Source organism: Elephas maximus, chromosome 4 (genome assembly GCF_024166365.1).
Source record: "Elephas maximus indicus isolate mEleMax1 chromosome 4, mEleMax1 primary haplotype, whole genome shotgun sequence".
NCBI lineage: Eukaryota > Metazoa > Chordata > Mammalia > Proboscidea > Elephantidae > Elephas > Elephas maximus.
This window is the reverse complement of record NC_064822.1, coordinates 117,452,800-117,479,775: the sequence shown is the minus strand read 5'-3', so window position 1 is coordinate 117,479,775 and position 26,976 is coordinate 117,452,800. Positions and strand designations below refer to the sequence as shown.

Sequence of the window (26,976 nt, the reverse complement as noted above, 5' to 3'; positions counted from 1 at the left end):
GGATGGGCAGCAAGAACATGGTAGCAGTGTTGAGGGTGGATATGGTATTGAGGGCAATGAGTAGGGGTTAGGCGCAGTGCAGAGCAGGAGCAGAAGCTGGAAAACAGGAGCCCCCCACCCCACACACATACACACACAGGACCCCACAGGAAGGAAAGAAAATGTTTGCAGTCTCACAGCCTTGTGCTCATTGCCTTCACACTCAAGGATTTCCTGGGCTGTCTCTCCCCCGTTTAAATAAAGCTAGAGCATGGCAGCAACCACCTCGCAGCCAGAAAAGACTTCCTGATCTTTTTACAAGGTTCCACACAACAACTGGGGGCACTAGAGATTGCAGAAGGCATGGGGCCTTGGATGATGTTGGGTAAATCGGTGTAGCAGGGAACACTGAGGAAAAGGGAACAGGAGCTGAAGATATTTCTCCGCAGCTTTGATTTTGGACAATTTATAGATTATAAATACCGTTTTGCTGTGACAATAGTTTAGCTTAATTTGTAACAGGGCTGGTAGCCCTGGCTATTGAGATTCTCTTAACTAAGAAGTTTCTGTATCTCTCTCCTTTCCCTTTCTAGTCTTGAGTAAGCTGAGGCAGGAAGTTGTAGGTCCTCTATTTATTCTATTAAAAAACAAAAACACACCCCCCAAAAAACCAAAATTCATTGCCATTGAGTCGTTTCCAACTCATGTGACCCCATGTGTGACAGAGTAGAACTACTCCATAAGGTTTTTTTGGCTATAGTCTTAACGGAAGCAGATCACCAGGTCTTTCTTTGTGGAGTCACTGCGTGGATTCGAACCGCCAACCTTTAGGTTATTAGTCAAGCGCAAACCATTTGCACCACCCAGGGACCTTGTTTATTCTATAGGTGAGTAGTTTTTGGTTCTTAGAGCAGGGGCAGATGCTTCAATGAGGGAGAAAAAAACAGCCTGCGGCTTCCCAAGGAAAAAGTTCCTTTAAAAGCAATATGCATTTGGACTTGGGGTGGGAGGGAAGTGACCACAAAGAAATGAAAATAGAGTGGCAGAACTGACTACAAGTGTCTCCCCCATGTCCTTCCACTTTTCTGTAATGCTATTACACAGTCTTTATAATAAGCAAAGGGGAAAAGATAGTATTAAAGCCCTCTGCAGGCCCAAATGAAGTATGGTGGAACCGGTGAGAGCCGGAATTCGATGGGACTGCCTTGTTTTTCCAGGTCTTGCAAGTTTTCTACCTTTAACAGGGTGCAGTCCACTTTTCTAGTGCTCATTTTAGTGGAAAATATTTGAGTTTTCCTTCTATGACAAGCTTCCGTCCTACACAAGTTCTGGCTTTCGCAGGTTTTGCTGTAAATAAATCCTGCAGATTCTCACTGGGCCACAGGGCTGGGATTGTTTCACCCCAAAAAATAATAGTACTATTTACTACATATGCTGGGCATTGCACTGGGAAAAAAAAGAAACTTAAGCTCTAAGCTAGGGAGAACATGAGTTTGAATGGAATTTTAAGGTGGCTTTGAAAAGAAGCAAATGAGGTAGAGGTTAGGGAGAGTTAATCTTATGAATCAGTTAAAAGAGCCAGTTGACAGACTATTGAGCTGGTCTCCAAGGCTCAGATATTTGGTGCTAGGGAGGATGCTTCTGCTCTGTAGGCACCAAACATTTCCTGTCCTGACTCCTTTGGACTGCCCCTCCTACCTCCCCACCCCATACCTTTGAAACCCAGCCAGCCACCTAAGGAACCGCAGCAGCAAGGAGGGAGACAGAGAGGCAGCAACTTAATACACAGGAGTTTGGCCCCAACCAGGAGCTGGGTGGACCATCTGGAGGACATAATTAAATTCCCTGCATGCCCGCACCAGGCCTAGGCAGGTGGAGTGCTCTTTGCAAAAGAAGTTCAACTGAACCAAGTCCCTTTGTTCTTCTTGTCTTCTATCTCAGGCTAAAGTGTAGGCTAGTATCCCTCTTGTAGAGTTGCAGCCCTATGCCTCTTAAACCTCTGTGAGGTTCAACCTCTCCCTCCAAGGTCACAAAAGAAAAAAAAGTTGCCTTCCAGTCAATGACAGTGCTTAGTGACCCCATGTACGCAAGAGTAGAACTGCACTCGATAGGGTTTTCAAGGCTGTGACCTTTTGGAAGCAGATCACCAGGCCTTTCTTCCAAAGTGCCCCTGGGTGGGTTCGAACCACCAACCTTTTGGTTAATAGTTGAACGCCTAACTGATCGCACCACCCAGGGATTCTTTCCTCCGAGGCAGGGCTGAGAAATTCCACATCTAACAGAGATGGGTTGGGAGCTTTGAGAGGGGAAAACAAGCATGGAACAAAGAGCAAGGTAAAACTGGAACCAAAAAATGGTATAAATAAGGAATTAGTAGGGAAGGTAAAAGGCAGAAGGGGGGAAAACACGCAGCTAGGTTTTCTAAATCCAGGGGAACTCCAAAGATTTGGGTATCCGGGTACCTGGCCTCAAACATTGTCTTCACTGCTTCTCCACCCTTACCTGTTTGTGAACCTTTGTAAGCTGTTCCAGGTTGTTCTCAAGAAAGGAAATCTTCTGCTTTTGGGAATGAATCCCCCCACTGTCCTCGGGCTCCATTTCTGCACTCTGATGTAAGACAGAGGGGAAGAGGTGACTGTCCTGAGGCCAAGTCCCAACAGGTCCTACCCAGTCCAGGCTGAGCCAATCCCACTGAAGGCAGCAAGGGGCCGGAGAAGACTCTGAGGATGGCACTCACTTTCTTGACTCGAGTCGTGACGTCTTGAACGAACAGCTTGCGAAGGTTGTGGAGGGTCTGGAGTTCCCGGGCCTGGAAAGAATGATGGAAAATTTGGGGCAGTCAATTACTAGGTCAACCTTCTCCCTCCAGCATTACTAGAACCTTCAGTTGATGTGGTCAGGTGAGTCACTCATCCTTTAGGAAAAGAAGTGTCCTGAATATGCCACAGACTGTTTGCAGAAAGGCAGGCGGAATGGGGTTAGGAGGAAGTTGGGTGCGGAAAAGAAACTCCCCTGACTCTCTAACTTGGCACAGAAGAATATCACTTACAACTGTCTCCTCCAGGCCCTTGAGGTCCTGCTTGGACTGCTCATGTCGCTCGTATAGAAATCTGCAGCAGAGATAAGAAGGAGGGAAACAGAAAGACTCCTCGGGATTCCTTCCTTCCTCCATCTCTTCCTCCTTTCATTCCTGTTTTATTACTTTTTATTATACAAGTCACTCTTGTTCGTTGTGCAAAAGTTAGGGAAAAAAAAAGGGGCAGTAAAATGAGTTTTTATAAAAAGCCCATGATGAAACCTCCTACAGATGAAACCACCATTGACATTTTGGTGTCCCTACTTTCGAACTATTTTTACTATGCGTGTGTGTGTGTGTGTGTCTGTGTGTACACATATATATACATACCAAAAACCAAACCAGTTGCTGTGGAGTTGATTCTGACTCATGGCAACCCCATATGTTGCAGAGTAGAACTGCACTCCATGGGGTTTTCAAGGCTGACCTTTTGGAAGCAAAGTGCCAGGCCTTTCTTCCTAGGCACCTCTGGGTGGTTTGAACTGCCAACCTTTCAGTTAGCAGTCAAGCAACGAGCCACCTCTAGTACCCAAAGATACTCTGTGTCTCTCTCTGTCTCTTTCTCTCCATATACATCCACATATAAATTTTTAAGGGATCATGCCATTCATACTGTTTTGTAACCTACTTTTTACACTTAACGGAACATCACAAACATCTTTCCATGTCAGGTAATACTCAACATTGGTCATTTCTGATAGTCTTGTTTTTTCCTCCATCCCCACCCTACCAATTTATCTTTTGAGGCATTTGCTTCATGTGAGTCGCCATATTCACGCCTACATGTGCGTCTTGCCTCTGCAAGTGTGTCTGAGTAGGCAGTTCTCAACCACTATGACCACAGGTTTGCAGGCAGGCCTGTCACTCACGTCAGCTCCTGTAGTTTGGTGCTCTTCTCGTGTTCTTCATTCTTCAGCTTCTCATAGTCGGCCTGGAGCTTCTCCAGCTCTAGCTGGAGCTTCTGATTCAGGCTATGGAGGGTAAGGAAGAATTAGGGAGAAAAAAAAAAAAGAGAGAGAGAAAAAGGGAAGACTAGCTCTCCAAACGTATTCCTCCTTCTTGTACAAATGAGTTCACTTAGAATTGATGGATCTACTTTTGGATATCAGAGGCAGACTCAGGTCATTGTTTCCATGATAGAGGAAGGAATCCTGAGATATCTAATCATGAGAACCTCAAAGCTAGGGACTGGTCCTGACTCCTTGTAGCTCCTGAAGTTGGCCTGTGAAGCTGTGTCACTATTGAAGGAATGACAGGGAAACTAAAGAACTTGATCCTAGGCCCAAAAGGGAGCATCTGAGAGAGTACAGTAAGGTGAGAGCACCGAATGGAGCCTAGAGCTGGCCCGGGGGAACCCTTACTCTTTGAGCTCATCGATGGTCTTCTGCTTCTCATTGATCTCGTCCCGGAGCCGGGCTAGCTGCCGATGATGGGCCTCACGGTGACTCTCCATCTGCAGCTCCAGGGCCTTCTGCAAACAACCCCATCCTGAGCTCAAAGGCAGACCTCAGACACAGCTATATGAAGGCCCATGCATCCCTCGCCCTGTCAGCCCTAAGTGCCCCCCACACCTTCCCCACTCACCTTCGCTCCATCTGCATCCTGTATGTCCGGTTCCTGGTCCTTCAGGGTTACCTCATGTACATTTTCTGAGGGAAAAGGGGAAAAGCCAGTTTACATCTCTCCTACCTCCTCCAGAAAGAACTTCTTGAGATTGTGATCAGAGCTCCCAGCAGGGCAGGGGACAGCCACCCAGAATAGACCCACAGAGATGTTTTTCTGGGTTAGAACAGTCCAATTTGAAATAGCAGGGACAGAGAACAATGGAGGGTTACAGTTTCTGCAAAATAAGTGACATGCAACTTGGCTCAGTGGCATGTGTGTTGACATCCACGATTTCAGGTTGATGTTTTGGTGACCAAGCAGTCAGGTAGTCTCTTTTGATGTCTGTCAGTTACTTTCCCTTCCTGTCTCCTCTGGGATCTCAGGCCCCAGGATAGGTGGGTTGGAGATTTAAGAAGTCCTCACCCTGGGCCTGGAGCTTGGCCAGTTCATCACTCAAGGAGTCATAGGACTCTTCCAGGTGCCGCTTCTTTAGCTCCACGCTCTGCATGTATTCTGTAAGTGAGCGGATCTTGGCTTCATGCTAGTGGAGGAAGGGTTAGTGAGAGAAAAAAGAAGGTTGGAGCAAATGATGACACAAGTATCAGCAGCACCAAACCCAAACCCAAAACCATTGCCGTCGAGTCGATTCTGACTCATAAAGGCCCTATAGGACAGAGTAGAGCTGCCCCATAGGGTTTCCAAGGAGCAGCTGGTGGATTCAAATGGCCAAACTTTTGGTTAGCAGCCAAATGCTTAACCACTGCGCCACCAGGGCTCCCTGGAAGCACCCATTGCCACTGAGTCGATTCTGACTCATAGCAACCCTGTAGGACAGAGCAGAACTGCCCCATAGAGTTTCCAAAGAGTGGCTGGTGGATTTGAACTGCTGACCATTTGATTAGCAGCCATAGCTCACTGCGGCTCTTAACTGCTATGCCACCAGGCCTCCCCCTGGCAGCACAGACCTCTGTAAATTCCAGCTGTCCTCCCACACCCCCCTCCTGCTATGCCTTCCATGAGAATGCAGGTTTGAGGTCCATTCCTCTGAAGACCCTTCCTCGAGACCTTCTGGCTCAGAGACTAGTACTCCCCCAAGCCTTCACTTCACCAGTCTGCCACCCCTAAGCTCTCCTCCTGTCCTTGGTTTCAGTTGACCCTAGGGTAGTCCTTTCTCACACGGCACCCAAAGGCTGTCTACCTCAGGCACTCCTCACCTGGGAGATGAGGAGCACTCACCTGGGAGATGAGGAGCTCTCACCTGGGAGATGAGGAGCTGGCAGGACGAGAGCTCCCGCCCAGTCACTTCCATCTTGCGGTGACATTCGACCTGGAGGTTCTCCAGCTGCCGGCACCGCTTGACCACAGACTTGACTTCAGATTTGATTTTGCTGATGTAGAGTCGGGCCACGGTGAACTCCTCCTCGATGGCCCCGCTGATCTCCACCGGCTGTGGATGGTGAAGGGAGAGCTGCTTCTCTGCTGCAGAGAAGCCTTTGATCCACGTTCTTCCTCCACCCCCATACACCGGGACTCTGATGGGACAGGTATTTTCTGAACCACCTTAGTGATTCCCTATCACCTGGCATTTCCCTATCATCTGCGTTTAAGCATCCAATTCCAACAGTCCCCCCGCTTCATTCTATAAAGCAATAAGATTTTCTTTTGTCGTCACACTGATCTGCTTGATCACCCAGATCGGTCACTCCTACTTCCACATATTTGCATAGGTCATTTCTAACTGCGTCCCATCTCTAAATCCTGCTACAAGCACATGTCCATTGCTTCTTGATGCAGCACCCTTTAGAATGTGTATTTTCAGGGGTGTCCTTCAAACCTCTACTTGTTTTCCCGTGTCTAGTTGGAAGGCATGTTTCCTGGACCACTGGCCCACCTGTCCCAGTACAGCTGAGGGCCTGGATTGTTTCCTTGCATCTCCCATCAGAGCCCAAGACAAGAACGACCTGAACAATCCTTCTGCCTCTTTCCCCACTCACCAGCTTAATCTCTCCATTGCCCACGATGACACTGAACTCACTCAGGTCCTTCATCAGCCCATTCAGCACCTCAGCAATTCGTTTTCGTTGGTGTCCACTGACCTCCTGCAGCCGCTGCAACTCAGACTCCAGGGACAGCATGGTAGCCTGGGGATTGCGCCTCAGGTCACTCCCACTGCCATCTACTGTCCCCCTCCCCATGCATGATCCTGGTAGCTATTGTGGAGAAGACATGGGCCCTGCAGAAGGGTCTGGAAGTAGGAGGGGCCAGAAAGCAAAGTTCAGTGACAGGGCAGGGGAGAAGCTCATGACACGCCGCACAGCAGTGCAGAGGTGAAAATGTGATACAGCCCTGTAAGGAGCAGTGGTCCCTTGGACACGGAGGATGGCCTGAGGTCAAGGCACTCTCGGACCACTAGTAGGCCACTCACCACCTTCTGAGACAGCTCATCCACCAGCAGCTGGTTCTGCTGGCTCTTTTCCTCCACCTCCTGGGACTTCTGGTCGTAGTTGACTGCCAGTTCCTCCAGTGCCTGCAGCACTTCCTTCACCTCGTCCTTAGCGGCATCATTCTCCGACTGCAGGTGACTCAGCTCTCGTTGGACCTTCTCATTGTCTCCTCGAGTGGACACCAGCAGCTTCAGGGGAGAGTGAGGCATGTGAGGGACCTTGCTCCCGCTGACTGCTTTTATGGCCCTTGGTCTGAGAAAGCTGAGTCCCCCCACCCGGGTATAGCTCCAGGGGAGAGGCAAGTGTCAAAGCAAAAGTCAAGAGGAAGCGAGCTTTAGGCTTCATAGAAACAGGGCAATTAAAGGAAATTAGACCAGAATGAAGAAGCACATAGACTCTAAAATTTGTGCTGTAAGAAAAGCCCCAAATAAGTTCCCAAACTCTTGTAGTTTTGGGAGGTGGCTAATCTCTAAGCAGAATGCCCCTTTTCCCAACTGTTTCTAAAAAGGTCTTTTTTATGCCTTTCGGGGAGGAGCACAACCCCTTTGCTCTCATGTCTTGTATTCCTCCCCATTACCTCTTCCTGGTCCAGCATTTGCTGCTTCAGTTTCTCTACTAGTTGACTCTGCTGATTGATCTCATCATCCTGTTAGAGGTGAGGGGGAAAGATAAGGTGAAGGGAAGCCACTCCTTCCAGTTTAGAGTTATGGGGTGGGAAGTGCAGGTAGAATCCTGATAAAAATTCAGATAGCTTAGGCTTTAAGTTAGAAACCCCATATCCTAAAAAGAGGTCTTTTCTTTAGCTTCTTTCCTCTATCTCCTCCCCTTGCCTTTAAATTCCTCTTTTCCTGACATGTAAAAATTTTTGAATTGGTGTATGTTCTGCTGTGCATATTCTTAACAAGAACAAGAACAACAACAAAAAATTTAAAAAAAGAAAAAGAAAAACCTTATAGGCTCTAAGAAGTTCCTAGTAACTAGTCTATTATATAATGGCTAAATCAATTTTAAAATAATTGTAAAAAAAAAAATTCCTCTCTTCCTGGAAGTTGGTATGACCTTAACCGTATAGAGCAAAAGCCTTTAAATGCCTATATCCTTTGACCCAAAAATCCCTTTCTAATCAGATCATTCAAGAAGCAAAGTCTTATACACAAGAAGCAAAGATGTTCATTTCAGTGCTATTTGATTAGGAGAAACACAAACCAAAAAAAGAAGCTCTGTAATAAGTGAATGGTTAAATATGTTTTGATAAAGGGACTATTGGACAGCCATTTAAAAGTACTTTCGTGAAGAATTGTTAATGAAGTAGGAAATTGCTCATTATATAATGCTGAATGAAAAATAAAATCACGATATAAAATTACGTGGACAGTATATATCTCAAGTGCACAGTGTATGCATGGAGAAAAGCAAAATGTTAACAGTTCGAGTGGCAGGATGATGGGTGATTTTAATTTTCTTTTATATATTTGTATTTATTTTCTATGATGAGAATACATTACTTTTAAAATCAGAAAAAAAAAGGCAGCATATGCTTATTTGAATCCCCCTCTTCTCACCCCGCTAGGCTCGTCGCTGTGTGCCCCCATGACTGCCCTCACCTTATCATCAAGCTGTTTATAGAGGCGGCGGATCTCTTCCTCGTACTTCTGCCTCTCCTCAGGGGCAATGCGCACCACGATGGAGGAGTTGTCGTTCACAGGTGTCTCTTCACAGAGCTCTGTTCCCAGGGCCGCATCCTCCCCAGCCAGGCGCTCTGTCTCAGGCACATTCTCTCCTGGGGAAGAGGCAGAACAAGGTGAGGGGTAGGAGAGGAGAGAGTAGCATCCACAAGTCCTTCCTCTCTGCCTCCTCAGCACCAAGACCTTCAGGCCCACTATTTCTCTTGCCAAGTGAACCTTCAACCTTTTCAGAAGGGAAAAAGGGGAGCAGTCATCTCTCTCCATCCCTTCCCTCATGACCACTCTACCGCACTCCTCCAGAAACACAGCCCTCCTTGGAGACTGACTTGACCCTAACCAAACCACAAACCCAGTGCCATCTAATCGATTCCAACTCATAGCAACACCACCCTAGACAAGGCAATCTCTGGCTTCCTAAGCTACCTCCTTGCCCCACCACCTCTCACTCCCACAGGGCCCCCTCTAACCATTGCGCCACCGGCTCAGTTCAGCCTCCAGCTTTGCAATTGTCTCCTTCTGAGCTTTTGTCTTCTCCTTCTCCTTCTCATACTTCTTCTTCCACTGCTCAGCAGTCAGTTCTAGATTCACTGAGGCGGTGTTCTTAATGGTCTTTGCCCTGGGTGAGGAAAAGAGAAAGAAAGAGATGAGAACTAAATTGAGGGGAGAGAGTGGCAGGGGCTGGGGCGAGGAGGTCCTGCCACTGACCGCTGCCCGAACATCAGAGTAGACTTGGTCTCTGCATCATTGAAACTGGATGGTGAGCAGCAGATGAACATAGTTGTCCGGCAATTTCCTCCCAGAGAGTCCTGGAGAATCCGTGTCATTTTGCTGTCACGATATGGAACGTAGCTTTTCTGGGGGAGGAGGCAGATCATAAGTCAGAATAATAAATCTGACTGGAGAATCAGAGAGGATGGTAGTGCTAACCAGATCAAGCAACCCATGAACTGGGGCATGATTAGATGGGGGCATTAGGAGAAGGTGGGGAGATGGGGTAGGGTTTGAGGGATGAGGGGGATCTGAGGAACACTCACAGTGCCTTCAGCCAATGCGGAGATCACGTTCCCCAGGGCTGACAGTGACTTGTTAATATTCTTTGCCTCATCCAGCACCGCTCCCTCTGCCCCGGTCTTGCTGACCTACCGGGGCATTAGGGATGAGTGTGTCATGATAGGCCTCTTATCACCTCTTCTCCACTTAGAAGGGCTCAGTCCAAGGAGAGAGAGGTTTGGCTGGAATTAGTAAGAATCTTCCTCTGTTCCCCTAAACTCTCTTGCAAAAAGGCCACCCTCTGCCACAAACTATAAGATTCCATTTAAATAAAATGTCCAGAATAAGCAAATGCAGAGATAGAAAGTAAATTAGTGGTTGCTGGGATGGGGGGGAGGAAATGGGAAGTGATTGCCAGTAGGTATAGGGTTGCTTCTGGGGGGGATGAAAATGTTCTGAAATTAGATCGTGGTGATGGTTGTGCAATCTTGTGAACATACTAAAAACCACTGAACTGTACACTTTAAAATGGTGAGTTTTATGGTATGTAAATTATATCTCAATAAGAAAAATTTTAATTAAAAAAAAAGGCCACCCCGAACAACTAGTGAATGGATAAACAAAATGTGATATATACACACAATGAAATACTGCCCAGTCGTAAAGAGAAATGAAGTCCTGGTACATGCCACAACACAGATGAGCCTTGAAAGCATAATGCTGAGTAAAATGTCAGTTGCTCAAGGACAAATATTGTATCATCTCACTTGTAAGAAATAAGCACATATATAGAAACCAAAGATGATTAGTGGTTATTAGAGGTGGGAGAGAAGGGGAAAGGAGGAGTTTTTGCTTAGGGGCCATTTAGTTTGTTAATGGTGGTAGAATGATTTGGGAAGTATAGTAAGAATGTTTGCACAACTTGAAAAAGGCAGTCAATGTTACTGAATTGTACATGCAGAAATTGTTGAAATGGTGTATATCTTGTTATGTATCTTTTTACCACAATAAAATTTAAAAAAGCCACTCCCAGGTCTTCCTTCCCTAACCACCCACCCCACCCCCACAGGACCCCAACCTTCTCGCTCCCTGCCAAGTCCACTAGATACAGCTTCCCACTGAGCTTCTGTTCAGTCTCCATATTCTCCTGCTTGATATTGATGAGAAAGATGCTGTGGCTTCGAGAGCTGTGTTCATTCATGTCTGCAGGAGCAAGAGAGAAATGGTCCCTGCACCAACCCTGGGAACTGAAGCCCTCAGCCCCCAACTTCCACTGACAGAAAGGGTACCTGCCAGGCCTAGCCCTCCACATCTTACACAGATAAGGGTCCCTTCTCTGAGGGACACTGTCTTTCCTTGCTCACTTTCCAGTCTCTCAGCTCCAGAAGGCACAGAGGAGAGGCAGACCCCCAGACTCGAAACCCCTTATACCACCACTCACTGGTGACAGCCACATGACGATTTGATTTCCCCTCATCGATCACGTCTAAAATCTCCTCTGGGCTGGACACAAAGCGTTCCGTACAACCCTGCAGGGGGCAAATGGATAGTAGTTTATAAACATTGACTTGAAAATTATACTGCCCACACACTGACCAAATGACATTTCAGGACAGTGTCTTTTCTGAGCCCCCAGCCTATCCCTAGCCCTTGGCAAAATCTGCCCCCTTCAGGATATACACCATCCAACTTCTGGGTCACTGACCTAATCTCCTCCCTCACCCACACTCTCAAAACACTGGTACCACATGGGTGTCCCCAACCCCCATGCTCACCTTGACAAATGGCACCCGGTTCTTGTCCTCATGCACAGACAGATTTGTCTTGGTCACTGAATAAAGACAATACAGGGTAAGGAAGGCCAGCTCCTCCCCCCACCCCCCTCCCCCGCCCCACACATACACCCTGCAGTCCACTCAGATGGAGGTTTCATCTGTGTGTTAAGGGAAGAAGACTCTCCTGTGAGGTCTAAACTCCCTGCACAAGCTGAAGGCTCAGTGTCTCCTCTTCCTCCAGGATTCCAGCCCAAGGACTCTGGCTCCTCCTGGGCTGTTTATATGGAGGCTGAGCCCCTAAGCTCATCTTCTAACCCTCTTGGTTTTTGGAAATTCTTGGTGAGCGTGGAGCTGGGGGACTCAGGGATGAGCGTGTGTGTCTTTGTGTGCCTTCTGTATCTCCTGCCAAACTGTACTGTTATGGACTGAATTGTGTCTCCCAAAAATATGTGTTGTAAATCATAAGTAAACCCTATACCTGTGGATGTAATTCCATTTGGGAAAAGGGTTTTCTTTGTTACATTAATGAGGCCATATCAGTGTAGAGTACGTTTAAGCCAATCACTTTTGAGACCTAAAAGGTGCAGATCAGGCACTGAAGCAATCAAGCAAGAATGGGAGAAAGATACATGCCACGAAGAGTTCGCCAAAGACCACTGAGAACATGTTGGAGAAGCTGAGACAAGGATTTTCTCCCAACACAGACAGAAAGTCCTCCCCTAGAGCCAGCACCCTGAATTCAAACATCTAGCTTCCTAAACTGGCACCACATAAATAAATTTGTTCATTAAAGCCACCCAGTTGAGGTATTTCTATTATAGCAGCACCAAGAAACTAAGACAGGTCCTAACCCCAAAAGGAATGTGATCTTTCTTTTACTTACACTCCTCACACACAGCCTTCCCACTGAGACTAAACACAACTCACCATCCAAAAGGTCACGAATTTTGTCCAGGTAAATCTCAAAGTAAGAAACCTGGTCAGGGAGAAAGAAGGAGTATGAAGTGAAGACTGCCTATCTTATATTGATCCAGGAGTACCAAGTTAATGTGACCTGTTCAAACAGTAGTGGTGGGAAGGAAAGAATGGAAGAAGACATGCTGGTGGAGAAGGACAGCTGAGGTAACCAGAGGGAGAGGGTAAAGTCGGGATGCCCAGGATCTTCAGTGGGTTCACTCTAGATCATTCCCTCCCAGTGCCGATCTGAGGGTACCCAGCTGTCATGCCCTGATTACCTTGATGTGGAATTCAAGATTCTCATCCATGGAGTAGATGTGGCTGAAGATGTCCCGGGCAATTCGAGGAATAATTCCCATCAGCTGGGGGTCATGCAGCTTTCCCTGGGAAGTAAGGACATTCCAGAGTGAGGCTGGGGCTCAAGAAGAATGAGACAACTGAGAGGTATACAGGTGAACACACAGGTAATAGTTGGTAAGAAGATCATCCTAAGTTAGGAGACCTTTTAATGGAAGGAGGCGATAACTGCGTAGCCCTTTGGACTTTCATTGCTGCTGCTTTTCCATATCAGAAGAAGAAAACTGGCATAGGAGGGTAAACAGCAAAAGGCTGAAGGGATTCCATTAAACCCCCACTATAGTATCACCCTCCCGTCCATCCTCTGTGCCCACCTGCCTCTGGACCAGGCAGCCCTTGATTTCTCCATCTTCCCCCACTGAGATTCCCTGGCCTTGCATTAAGACTCCTCACCCACTACAGAAGTCAGAGTCCTCACCTCCATGGTATGGGTTTTCCCTGAGGAAGTCTGTCCATAAGCAAAAATGGTGCCATTGTAGCCAGCAAGGACATCTGCAAGAGATGGGGGAGAAAGGACACTAGTGGAGAGCAGTGGGGTAGGAAATGGGGAGCCTGGAAAACACATTTAAAAAATGCATCTAGTGGTTGCATTACATTGCGAATGCACTAAGTGCCACTGAACTGTTCAGTTTAAAATGGTTAATTTTGTTTTCTGAATCTCACCTCAATAATTTCTTTTTTAAAGAAAGGAAAAAACATTGTCATTACCTTTGACAATCTGCATGGCACATGCATGATAAACTTGCTCCTGAGTTGTGTTTGGGGGGAATACACGATCAAAGACATAAGGCTTCCCCTGGAGTGGAAATAAAAGATGACAGACATTAGGCAAGGTGTGAGAGAGAAGAAATGCTGCAGCCCCCCTCCATCACCCTGAGAAAGGCATCCCATTCTTCAACCTTCCATAAGCACGGAAAACTATGGGAATGAAGGAAACTAGAGAGAGAAGCAAAGTTTAGTATTGACACCATGGTTTGCGTCTGTGTGGTAGAGAGTGTCACTGAGGAGTGCCACACAGTGAGATTCTGTGAGAGGAACTCAGTCTTGGTGTGATGATTTGGCACTTCACCGCTGACCCCCTACCTGGGATACCAAATAAGAAAAGACAGTAGGCCCCAGGCTCTGGAGAGTGAAAAAAGCAATTCATTAACATTAAAAATCCACCTCAAAGGACAAATACTGCATGATCTCACTTATATGGAATAAGCAGATATATATAAGCCAGATTATTAGTGGTTGCTGGGAGTGGGAGGAAGGGGGGAAAGGGGAGTTTTTGCATAAGGGGCATTGAGTTTATTTTAATGGTGGTGGAATAATTTGGAAGAGGATAGCAATAATGGTTGCACCACATAAAGAATGTCATCAAGGTCACTGAAATTTACATGTAGAAATTGTCGACTTTGCGAATGTTTTGTTGTGTATATTTTCAGCATAATTAAAAAAAAATCTACCTCAAGTTTAAAAATATCTTCCTCACAGATCCACATAACTTGATATGGAAAGATCTTCAAGATGTGAAGAACTTTAAGTGAAAGATCAAAGTTAGGGACTTATGTATAGTATTTTTCCAATTGTATAAATGAAATATAGAAACACCAAGCTATGTGAAAACATAAACACAAACTCTTTGTGAAAGAAATACATAAAATCAGAAATGTGGGTCTCCCTTTAAGAGGGGAAGCAACTTTAATTAAAGAGAAACCATGAAGCAAATAACTTGGACCTACAAATACCGTATGTTGTTTAATTCAGGTAATATGTTATAGGTCCTTTGTGCTGATAAGAATGCTAAAGATCTAAGATATTCACAACCGGGGGAACTAAACAAAGAATATATTTGATATCTAAACATGTTAAAGAAAAGACCTGAAATGAGACTATGTTCTGTTTTCTATCATACGTGACAAATTTCTCAGCTGTGTTTTCTATTCAGTATAAAGAGGCTGTGACTTAGCTGTCAAATTGTTTTACCACAGAGCCCATCTTTATCCAACTGAAATGTAAATCTCTAGGCTATGGATATCAGAGTTTAGGAGACATTTTTTAACTAATTAAGGAAAGTCATAAAACATAGCTAGAGCTGGAGATGTGGCTATGTGTGCATCTACAATATTGCATTGGTGCATGTAGAATTTTTTCTAGGAGGAATTATACGAAAGTGTTAACAATGGTTACTTTGGGGAGAGAAACTGGGAGAAGAAGCTTTCATTCTTCATTCCGTATCTTGCATTTTTTACATTTTTTTAAATCACATACAAGTATTATATAGATATATTTTTTTAATGTCAAAAAAGGTGAGACAATAGGGCATTATTTTGTTTTCTTCTTTATAATTCTTCACATAAAGGAAAACTAATAAGTATTATTTTTAATATTAGAAAAAAATTTTAAATCTGGCTTCTGGAAAAAAATCTACCTGAAATATTTATCTGGTCTCGGTGTTGTGAAAGCCTTTGAAGCCCACAAGAACAGAATTCACAAAGGAAAAGAAGTTGTAAAGGCTCTCTATACAGTGAAGGGAGTACTGTAAACTGAGAGAAACTTGCCGGCGGACAATTCTATTAAATATTTAAAAGTTCATACTCTGTACCAGCAATTCTGGTGCTCAGAATTTATCTTACCAAACACTTGGTTAACCACTTAAAAATGTATATAGAAGGATGTTCGCTGCAATGGTTTGTATTAAAGGAAAACTAGAAACAATTCAAACCACCACCGAGAGGAGGTTGATTATGATACCTCCGTATTCTATTACCATTAAAATGAGTGAAGTTGGTTTATATAGAGAAAGAGAAAGAGACTTCGGAGATTAATTGTTTAGTGGAAAAAGAAACAATATGTAAATATGGTTGTTGTTAGTTGTTGTTGAGTCAATTCCAACTCATGGCGACTCCGTACGTGTAGAGTAGAGCTGCTTCATAGGGTTTTCGAGGCTGTGACCTTTCAGGAGCAAATCGCCAGGCCTGTCTTCCAAGTCACCCACCTCTGGGTAGGTTCGAACTGCCAACCTTTAGTTAGCAGTCAAGTGTCTAATGCTTTGTGCAACTACTTTTAGAATAATCATATGGATAAAATAGCCTTAAAAAAAAGATATGGGAGACTATACATAGAGCAGTTAATGGTGGTTATCACTGGAGATCAGAAGAACAGGAACTCTGCCTACATTTTATCTGACAACACATTGCTTTTAAATTAAAAAAAGAACAGCATAAATAATGTTATAGAAAAAGATGTAATGACATGACAAGGTGTGCACAAAATACTGTCAAGCAAAAAAAATTGTTTTAAAATAGTACGAGGATGATCCCGTTTCTGTAAAAAAAATTCATATATTATATATATATGTTATACATAAAATACATATATACCACAGAAAAATGTGAAGAGTGTTTACGTTTGAATTTTAGTTTTTCTTCTTTTTTAGTTTAGATTTAAAACTTTTCTAAAAGGAAAACACATAATTTTAAATAAGAAAAGTTAAGGTTTTTAAAACAGAGATTAATACTGTTACTACACAAAGAACTCTTACAAATTAGTAACAAAACAGACAAAAACTAAACAGAGAAAAATGGACAAGAGCTAGGTACTAACAGCAGAAGAAGTAATACAAATGTTCAACAAACAATGATGTTCAACATTTTCAAAGGAAACAAAAATGGTAACATCATTTTTACCTATGAAATTGGAAAACAAAAATGAAATAGTAATACCCAGTACAAACGAGCACCCTCCTTCACTTCTAATAGGGCAGTAAACCGGTATAACTCTCCTGGGGGCAATTCAGAAATGTATAAGCAAAAGGCTTTGACCCGGAAATTCTACTTCTAAGAATTTATACCATGGGAATCATACACACAGGCAAAGGTTTGACTACAAGGATGTTTATTATATATTGCTTATACTAACAAGAAATCAAAACAACTTAAAGGAATAACACTTAGGGAAGTGGCTAATATAAGGATTGATTACATTATGGCATGTGCATATATTTTATTCTTTGTTGCCATTTAAAATGGCGTCATACTAGGAAATGAATCTATCTAAAAAACATGTTGAGTGAAAGAAGTCAGACATAAAAGAGTGCATACCATATTATTCCCTTTATATGAAGTTTAAGATGGGCAAAACTTTACTGTAATTATAGAAGTCAAAAGAGTGGTTATCTGGGAGTGATACTGACTGGAAAGGGACAGGCGGCAGCTTTCAGGTGTAATAGAATTGCTCTAGATAGCCATCTGGGTAATGGTTACATGGGTGTCTACATATAAAAAATTCATCAAACTGTTTTGCTTAGGGTATGAGCACTGTATGTAAATTATACCTTAATAACTGCTATCTGCTATCATAAAATATAACATCATTAAAATATGGCTCTTAAACATACGAATGGATGCTCAACCTCACTCTTAATAAGATAAATGCATACTAAAAGTATGAAATACCATTTTTATCCATCCAAGTGGCCCAAGTACAATAGTGTGGTGGTGTACTGGGTTGATGAGATATCTACGCATAGCGCTGGTGAGAGTATAAACTGGGGCCAACTCTATGCAAGGCCATTTGGAACTACCTTAGATTTTCAAATGCATACACCAGTACTTTATGACCTCCATTTCCCAAAATTTATGCTATATGCTGCCCATGTGCAAAATATGTATATAAAAAGTCATTCAATTGTTTTTAACAGCAAAAGATTAGAACCACTCTAACTGTCCATCAATAGAGGCCTGGTTAAACAAATTATGGCATACCCCTGTAACAGATTACCATACACTTGTTTAAAAGAGTGAGATAGATCTTTATGTGCTGATGTGGAAGGATCCCCAAAGACTTATTGTTAAGTAAAAAAAAGAGCAAAATCCAAGACAGTATGCTACCACTTGTTTAAAAAAAGAAGTATATGCATGTAGAAATATATTTGCTTGTAAATGTATAGTATGCTTTTCCAAGGATCCACAAGAAACTGTACTAATGATTGTCTCTTGAAAGGGAAACTGGGTGGCTGGGGAAGAGCTGTGGGAAAAAAGCTTACTTCTTATTGTATACCCTTTTGCATCATTTGAATTTGCCACGTGTGCATGTAAGCCCTAACCAAAAATTAAATTAAAAATTTAAAAATAATAAGTCAAATTGTGTAAAAATATTTAATGGTAAAATAGTCATAATATTTTGTTAAATAAAAAAATAGGTTACAAAACAACATACAGTATATGATACAATTTTGTTAAAATTAATATACGTGTATACACAGAAAAAAAAGACTGGAAGCAAATATATGAAATTGTCAACTATTTTTCTTGAGGTGGTGGGGTTTGGGGAGATTTTTAGTTTCTTCTATGTGATTTTCTTTGTTTTTAACTTTGAAGACAATTAAAATGTGTTAGTGTTATATTCATATTATTTTTAAGGTTATTTAAAAAAATCCACCTTAATTCTCAAATCGTAATCTTTCAGCCTGCTTAAATATTCCTCTCACCCAGTGGCCAAAAAACAGAAACAAACAAAACAAGTCTGTGTCAGGCTGATGACTCTCGCCTCTTCTCAACCATGATCTCCATCAATGTCTCATGAAACCGGGCTTCCAACCCATGGCGATTACGCATAACTCTCAAACCTTTCCCTCTTCCCTCCTGGGAACCTGGGCACCCACCCACCCACCCACCCACACACACACATACACACACTCTCTCTCTCTCTCTCTTTCTCTCCCAGTTATAGGATTCCGGAGGGCACTGTGAATGCATTAAGATAGTGGACACTCTCCAAATGCTGAAGCCAATTATTGCCTGAGGAAGCCCTTTCCCTTAGCCTGGGCTGGGGAGAAGAAAGAGAGCAGAGAGGGAAGAAGGATGGGTTTCTCAGACTGGTAATGGTGAAAGATATCTGAGAGCTAGAAAGGGACGCATTTAATAATCTTGTGAGCAGGGAAAGCCATATGACATGGATTATGATTTCAAGGGTTCTGGAAAGGCCTGCTTCCTACTTCTCTACTCATAGCTGAGCCCTTAAATTCTAAGCCTGGTTCTTTATTCATTTATCTTAAGGTTTTTATTTCTGTTAAAGTCTACATTTCCTTTAATTTGCTATTGATTATACTCAAGGCAAATTAATTTTGTCGGGTCTTTTCGTGAAAATAACTAGACCAGTGGTTTTCTACGTTTTCTGCCACTAGACTACTCACGAGAGAAACATCTCTATTATTTACATCTCTCATTACACATAATTACTTTTAATCAGACCTTAGTGTGTGGTGGGAAATTCCTTATCAAATCTGAGGGAGCATATGTATAGTTAGTAAAAGCTAGTTATGCTGCTCCCTCACCCCTGCCAGGCTGCTCCGCAGGTCCAGGATCACCACCTAGATTGAGAGTTTCTTGTAGGCAGGGAATCCTTCATGTATCCCCAATACCAAGTACGGTCCTTGAACGATTGGGTCACTCTTCATAAATATTTGTTGGGTAAATATAGATTTTGATGGAGAAAGAGAGCAAGAAGATACTAGGGACCTGGAGGTTTGGATGAAGCAACCAGTGAGAAGGGAAAATGTTAACTACTTCCCAATTTTGTCAAAGTCTAGCTTGTAGGAAGACAGTGTATAAACAAATAACCAAAACCAAACCCATTGCTGTCGAGTCAATTCCAACTCACAGCAACCCTACAGGACAGAGTAGAACTGCCCCACAGGGTTTCCAAGGCTGTGATCTTTATGGAAGCAGACTGTCACATCTTTCTCCCACGTAGTGGCTGGTGGATTCAAATCACTGACCTTTCGGTTAGCAGCTGAGCGCTTAACCTCTGTGCAACCAGGGCCCCTTGTATAAAATAACAATAGCATCTAACTCTTATCAAGAGTTTTTTACATGCCTGGCACTGTGCTAAGTACTTTTTATGCATTACCTTTTAAATGATTGCTTATAGCAATCCTATGAGGTAGGTACTATTATTATTCTCATTTTATAGATGAGGAAACTGAGGGTCAGAGAGGCAAGGCAGCTTGCCCACAGTTGCATAGCTGAGAAATAATAGAGCAGTTTCAAATCCAAGCAATGTGATTCCAAGCCTACATCGCCAAGGTGATCAATGCACTGAAATGCCAACACCGCGTCAGACCCTTATCATGGCTTTTTTCCTCCCCTCCCCCAGGCACTCCACCCCTCATCTGGGCATGCCTCCAGATATTTCTGGATGAAACTAAAGCCCTTCATCACTCCCTTTTTCCAACCTCAACTTCATTTTCAGAAATATTCTATTCCCCACCCATCCCCGCAGAGGGGTCTCCCTTGCCATCCCCACTTCCAGGTAACTGAAGACCCATTGAGTTGGTGCAACATCGGAGATTGGGAGACCTGTTATTTTAGAAATACTAACAGAGTCCTCTCACCTTGTAGGAGTGTCCCCTGAGAGCCAATCTCTGTCCCACCCACAGCAGTCTTAAGCGCTCCTCACAGCCTTCTCCTCTGGAGGGTCTTTCTTCAGAGTTCCACAGTCCAGATCTCTTTGTTCTCCAATAACCCCACTCTAAGCCTTCTTATCATCTCCTTGTTCACTTGCATATCCCAGCACCTAGTTTTTCATCAATGTGTGATGACTCAAGCTAATGAGAGGACCTAAGATCAGGGCTCCAAAAGATGACCAAGCTGTTTCAACCTGCAGTAAAGCATTTCATAGAGGCTGAATTTCAAGCACTAGTCCCGATTTCCATGGTGACACCCCTGGGGATAGTTATGATGGTAATACTAGAGAGATAATGGCCACAGCAAACATTATCTCCCCTCTCTAATTTCCCTTCAAAAAGCTACCCAAAGCTAAGGGGAGCCCTCGTCCCCCACTTCTGATATCAAAGCAACCCTGGGCCACCCCCAAGTGTACTGACTCTGCTCCAATAACCCTGCAGACCTCAACCTAGACTTTTCCTAGTGAGGTACTTGATGTTCCTGTTTTTACACCCTCATAAGAACTCACTTAACCATTGGGAGACCTGAGGAAGGCAGCATGTAGTGGACACTTGAATGAAGATGTGTGTGTGTGTGTGTGTTTTCCTCATTATCATCCCTCTCATGTCTGCTGCTCCATTTGCAGGGCCTGGTAGAGATGCAGCAGCCCAGACAACAGACACTGGGACACTCTAGCCACCAAAGACCAAGGCAGAGAAAGATAGATATATAAATGCATCCAGTGACAGAATCACGCTGAGATTCTGAGTGACATAAAGAGCAAAACAAGATGCACACCACATAGACAGTAACCCAGATATCCTTCTACTACGACTCAGGCCATTAACTTTTGACAAGCCCCAGATTTCTGGGAGAAGTCAGGGAGGGAGGGAGTGACAAGGTTCACAGAGCTGTCTCTTCAGCTTATTCTCCTACTCTTTATTCTCCTACTCATTGCCAAGCAGAACAAAGCTCAGGAACATAAGAGATGCTAAAGGCCAGAGCTAGCCGCAGTGCCGCAGAGGCAAAGAAAAAGCAGCTACAGGAAGGAGCAGGGGCTGGGTTTGTAAGGATTATCCTCTCCCACTTTCACTCTTCCCTTACCTTCCCATTAATTCCTCAGACAGTTTCCCCACACACTGGCCCCCAAGCGGAAACTAGAGGAGAAAAGAGGAAAGGGAAAGGTGGTAGATTTCCTTCCCCTGTTGCGATCTTCAAGGGTCTCCTCAAAATCACTTCTCCTATAGCCCTCATTCTCCTGAATGAGGAAGGAATAGTAAGGTTGAGAATGCAAGCTCCCAGGATGCTGCGTGGGACAAAATGGCCCCTCAGAAGCATTTACCTTGGAGTGAGGGATTGACAGGAAGGGCTGGGGTGAGGGAAGATACAAAGCAAAACAAAGGTACAGCCTGTCGAACATCAGACAAAATAGACAAGGAAGTACCAGCTGTAGAGCTGAAAGAGAATCTGAATTGGCAGGCCCCCCACCTCTCTTCAATCTCTCTTCACTTCCCATCACCCATTGTGTCTCTCCTATTTAGCTAGGCTACTTGGACAGATCAGCACCATATTTCTTTCTCCCAGCATCACCCCCTGCCCCATGCCCAGCACACCAGGATGTTCTAGAGCACCTAAAGGAGTTAGTTCAGACTTACCTGAAATGCATTCTGGAGCAACAACGCTGGGTTTAAAAGTGGAAGCCTTTTTTGTGGATTTGCTCCCCCATACCACCCCTCTTCTGTTTTTCAGCCTTCGTGTGGGGGAGACTCAAGTTTCAACTCTCATCGTTAGTATTTGCTGTCCAGGCTGACCAGACTGCAAAGCCCCCAGACTACAGGGTCTGAGATCCCAAGCCAAAGAGAGACAGAAGCACTCCCCATGTGGCAAGTACACACAAACACACACACACACACAAGGCTAAAACATCCATCTGAGTTCACAGGGTGAGTGAGGGGACAGGGTGGTGGCATAGTCCCCTTTGGGGATCCTTGGGGATGGGTAAGCAGACCTCTCCCTGAGACATGTTTACTCAAAATCTCATTCTCACTGACTCATAGAGCCCAGGTTCCCTCCTCTCCTTTCATTCCTTTAGCAAGCGTGTTTCCAGCTGCCTTGTGTCAAAGACTGTGGATCAAAGATACATAAGAAGTGCTCCTGACCTTGAGAAGCTCAGGGACTGCCCTCAAATTCGCCCCTCCCTTCTTAAGCAGGGCTACAGTTTCCTGGCCCAGTACCCCTCAAGCCCCACAGGACTCAATTCCCAGATCCTTTCACCCCATTCCACCAGCCTAGGCAAGGTGGAGTGGATGAGGCCTAGCAATTCCCTTTGAGTCATAACTGATAAAGGTCCAGAACAGAAATCTGGAGAGGCAGTGCGATGTAGAGGAAAAAGCATGAGCTTTGAACTCACAGATTTGCATTCAGCTCCATGAATTAACTGTGTGACCTTGAGAAAGTCATTTAACTTCTTTGGGCCTCAAGGTCCTTAACTGTAAAATGGAAATATTAATCCCTGCTTCAGAGTGTTGTTTTAAGAACTAAATAATATGGATAGAGTGACAAGAACACAATAAATATTATTTTCCTTCTTAACAAGACCTCCTCCATGGTTAAGGATTATCATGATGAGGTAGAGGTGGCTTGCTACCTTTTACTGGTTCATCAAGGGAAAGGATGAATAAGCAGGTACTTATTAGGATCTTGGGTTTGAGCATTTTTACTTATTGGAGGGGAAGTGTTGGGGGGTCTGAAATCTTCTTCCTATTGTACCTGGGAGGAAAAGGGAGACATTTCCTTAGGACCCCAGAGGCTTCCCCCAAGCTGGGCGTGGCATCCATGTATTCCTTTCCCAGAACACCCTTCAACAGACTTGTGCCCTTCCCCCAAGTCCAGGCCTTAACTAATTTAGGGGATGATGGAGGAATTTGGTCCCGGATTTGGTCCTGGACCCCACTTCCATTCACACCACCGCAGAGACCCTGGACTGCCCACCTCCCATCTAGCCCATCCACTAGCCTTCTCCTCCCTTGCTGGGAGGTGAGGGGCACAGATCTGAGCCAATAACAAAGAGAAGATGCACCTTCTCTGGGGAGAGAGGGAAAAGATCAGAAAAACACGGGACTGACTCTAAGGGGTGGCGAACCTGTAGAGAGTAGTAAAGGCGAGCTGGCTCCCCTAGTCCCGGAGAAGTAGCCCCCTCCCCCTCTGCAGAGTCTTGGCCGCTGGCCTGGCCAGGCCACACCCAGCCATCCTGATGCAGGGGAGAGAAGGAGGGACTGCGGCGCGGAGGATGGTTGGAGGATGAAGGATGGAGGATGGAGGATGAGTGGAGGGGAGGGGGCGCAGTGTGACAGGCAGGCGCTTAGGCTCTGCGGTATAAGATTCAGTCTCCCGCCCTCCCCCCCCAATCCCTTCCAGGGGCAGCACTCACCCCAATAACGACGCTGTCATCCCCTTGGAAAATGGGGATGAACTTGTCCCCCCGCAGAATCTCTGCCTGGTTGAGGGGCCGAAAGCGGCAGAGCACCTTGATGCTACATTCGTTGTTGGTCTCCGTCATGGTGGTCGCCGACGTGGGGCTGGGGCACTTCTGGGGCTGCAGGGGTGATGTGTGCTCCGGAGGAGGAGGGCGCTCAGCTGAGGCCGAGGCGGAGGAGAGGAGCTGGGTCTCTGTTGAGGGGCGCCGAGGCGAAGACTGGGAGCAGGACCTGTGCGCGCTTTCTCTCCTGCGGCACTGGGGTGCGGGCGGGGGACCTGGCGGCTGGTGCTCTCGCGGCGCTCTGCCTCTCCGCCCTTCCCGCTGCAGCGCAGCGCTGCGGGCTTGGGCGGGGCCGCGATGAGGAGCGGGGGGCGTGGCCTCCCTCGCCGGGAACCGCTCGCACGACAATGACCAGCGCAGGGTGTGACCTTTCCTCCCTACTCCCACCTGTCCCCTACTCACCCCTGAGGCTCGGAGATAACTTGCCTCACCCCTTCCCAATCCAGTTCATACACTGCGTCCCCCTCCCCCGACCTGTTTGTCCCTCCCTCCACCCCCTGGAAGGGAATAGAGGGTCGGAGGTGCGCTTGTCTTAACAAGAGGGTCAACAAGGTTTCCATCCCTTTTTTCCGGGGTATCCTCTACCCCCGTCACAGTCCTCTCTCTAAATTGGGAGCCCACTTCTCATTCCCCCGTCTCACCTCCCACGCACAGATGCCAAATTCCCAACCCACTCAACCTTCAAGGGCAGCTGCCTGTACCTGTATTGAGGGTGGGTCTCCAGGTCCCATTCTTGGGGAAGAGGTATCAGGGGCAAGTCTGGCTACCACCTTCCCCTTCTATATGCAAGGGTGCACCCTACTCTCTCCCCAACATACACACCAGGTCCCCAGTTTGAAAGAAGACAAACTCCCATTCTGGCCTATCAGAATTCAAAAGCAGATGAATTTCTCATTTTTGCCTACTAAATTGAGACTGGGATGGAGGTGGGCAGGAGTAACTTTTGCAAGAGAAAGGGAGTCAGAAGGCGGTGAAGGAGAGTGGTGATAGGAGTGGGCAAGGCTACAGGGGCCTCTGAGAGGATTCTTAGGGTGAACACCTGCATTTGGGTTTCAGCAGGTTTAAGCACCTATGTATGTTTCCTGTTCCAGTTACCACTGGACAGAATCCCAATATCCCAGCCCCTTTCTCAGGCCTTTCTTCTCTGCTTCTCCTCCCTTCCCTGGTACAAGTCAAGCCCAGAAAAGCCTTGTCCTTCTTTCTCCCAGGTCAACCTACAGCTGCAGCCCATGGGGCAGAACCACCAAGAAGCTGGTGAATTGATTTTTCTCCATGTCACAGGTTTTTGCTGGCCAACAGAGAGTTGGACTGCAGGAGTTGAAGCTCTGGGCCAAGGGGAGGGGCAGGGTGATGGGAGCAGGGAGGAGGGAATGGAGGTTCTACCCAGCAATTGTCTGTTAAGTGTCTAAGGTCACTTAGACACTAAGGGGCAAGGGTAAGAGGCTGATGGCCTGGCCAGAAAAGACCCAACCACTCAGAACTCATCTGAGGAGGGAGTTCCCATCAGACCTATATCTCTAACCCACCTGAATCTTAAGAGAACTGAGGGAAAACGATCCAGCTTAAGGAACTGGATGAGAAGGCAGTGGAACTATGGAGAAAGAGGGGTAGAGGCTTGGGGGAGGAGCCAGGAAAGTGTAGATAGAATGACAACGAGTTCTAAACTCAGGAAAATAGGTATCTCTCCAGTCACTTTGTCTGGCACTATTTCTAAGTGTTGCAGCATCCTGCAAGCTCGAGAAATATCCTGGGAAACATCCCAACCTTGAGGCCCCAGGAGCTTCAGGGAAACATACTTAGTAGTTTCAGAATGCCAGGCCATGAAGGGTCACTGGATAGCCCTCCCCTCCCCACCCCCCAAAAAGAACAATGTGATATATTACCATTTAGATCTGTGCTCTGCTAAAAAACCATCTGTACCAGCCCAAAAGGTCAACATTTAATCCAAAGTAAAGATGAGACGATAAGGGGGCAGGGAAACTAGAGTACTGGAAATGGAACAACCAGAGCACAAAGAGAATGTTGATACAATGTGAAAAATGTAACTGATGTCATTGATAGATTTGTGTGGAAATTGTCAAACAGGAACACTTTCACAAAAAAACACAATAAAATATTATTAAAGAAAAGAACAATGTGGTGAGTTTTTCACAAAGCTAGTTAAGTTTAAAAGAACTGTCTTTTATTCTGAGACTTCCTATTTTTCTGCTAAGTTGGTGATAGAGACAGTAGGTTTTCTTTTTTTAATGTATTTACTTGGAAAAATAAAAAGGTAGCAATTCGGTGTTTATCCTCAAAAAGATTTGCTGTTGTTGTTTCAATTTTATTGAACTGTGAAATTCAAAGGTCTTGAAACTATTAGTGAAGTGGTTAAGAGCACAGAGGGTGGTCTGACAGATATGGAAGTATCACTTTCCTATTATATAACTTTGAAATAGGATTGCCAAATTAAAAAAAAAAAAACTGGAAGCCCAGTTAAATTTGAATTTCAGATAATTAATAATTTTTTGTGTATGTCCCAAATATGGCATGCGCCCTTATACTAAAAACTATTAGTTGTTTTTCTGAAATTCAAAGTTAACTAGGCGTCCTGTATTTTATGACACCCCTAACTTGAGAAGATAAGATTTCCATACCTAATACGCACTAAAAAAAAAAAAAGTGGACGTCGAATCATCTCTGACTCATAGAGACTCTGTAGGACAGAGTAGAACTGCCCCATGGGGTTTCCAAGGAGCGGCTGGTGGATTCGAACTGCTGATATTTTGGTTAGAAGCCATAGCACTTAACGACTACATCACCAAAGCTCTTAATATGCTCTAAGCGTTTACTAAATTTTACTTGTTTTTCAAGCCCTGGCTATGCCATAACAGGACGAGTTTTGTGATTTTATCTAGCCACTTAATTTCTGGAAGTTCCAATTTATTCATCTGAAAAAAAGGAAATATAAGATCTCTTTCACAGACTTGATGTAAAAAAGAAAGAAAATAAGTAGTGTAAAACAGCTCCTCAAGACGCGTTATTGTCGTTCCCTGCCCAAACCCCAGCCCGCCAAGACTACACATCCCACAATCCCAGGCGGCGTTTCCCCTCCATCCCTGCCATTACCTCATTCTCTGGCCTCGTTCTCGCCAATC

The 26,976-nt window shown here is 44.9% G+C and overlaps 1 protein-coding gene across 3 annotated transcripts in view; it reads right to left on the bottom strand.

Moving 5' to 3' along the window:
* KIF5A (kinesin family member 5A) overlaps window positions 1–24,087 on the bottom strand; it is a 30,088-nt gene extending 6,001 nt beyond the window's left edge. Inside the window, exons 1-24 of one of the 3 annotated variants that reach the window (XM_049883688.1) lie at window positions 23,732–24,087; window positions 13,577–13,664; window positions 13,287–13,360; window positions 12,790–12,894; window positions 12,482–12,530; window positions 11,555–11,610; window positions 11,221–11,308; window positions 10,858–10,982; window positions 9,824–9,928; window positions 9,495–9,643; window positions 9,257–9,405; window positions 8,709–8,884; window positions 7,682–7,750; window positions 7,086–7,292; window positions 6,655–6,801; window positions 5,919–6,107; window positions 5,084–5,201; window positions 4,640–4,704; window positions 4,417–4,526; window positions 3,925–4,026; window positions 3,029–3,089; window positions 2,717–2,788; window positions 2,482–2,586; window positions 1,693–1,713 (exon numbers count right to left, since the gene is read on the bottom strand). In XM_049883688.1, the coding sequence (XP_049739645.1) occupies window positions 1,693–1,713; window positions 2,482–2,586; window positions 2,717–2,788; window positions 3,029–3,089; window positions 3,925–4,026; window positions 4,417–4,526; window positions 4,640–4,704; window positions 5,084–5,201; window positions 5,919–6,107; window positions 6,655–6,801; window positions 7,086–7,292; window positions 7,682–7,750; window positions 8,709–8,884; window positions 9,257–9,405; window positions 9,495–9,643; window positions 9,824–9,928; window positions 10,858–10,982; window positions 11,221–11,308; window positions 11,555–11,610; window positions 12,482–12,530; window positions 12,790–12,894; window positions 13,287–13,360; window positions 13,577–13,664; window positions 23,732–23,860 (2,559 nt within the window). In that variant the 5' untranslated portion in view covers window positions 23,861–24,087. The remainder of the gene's footprint in view (window positions 1–1,692; window positions 1,714–2,481; window positions 2,587–2,716; window positions 2,789–3,028; window positions 3,090–3,924; window positions 4,027–4,416; window positions 4,527–4,639; window positions 4,705–5,083; window positions 5,202–5,918; window positions 6,108–6,654; window positions 6,802–7,085; window positions 7,293–7,681; window positions 7,751–8,708; window positions 8,885–9,256; window positions 9,406–9,494; window positions 9,644–9,823; window positions 9,929–10,857; window positions 10,983–11,220; window positions 11,309–11,554; window positions 11,611–12,481; window positions 12,531–12,789; window positions 12,895–13,286; window positions 13,361–13,576; window positions 13,665–23,731) is intronic. The other 2 variants (XM_049883687.1, XM_049883689.1) reach the window with 2 other exon arrangements.
* Between the last annotated feature and the right edge of the window lie 2,889 nt (window positions 24,088–26,976).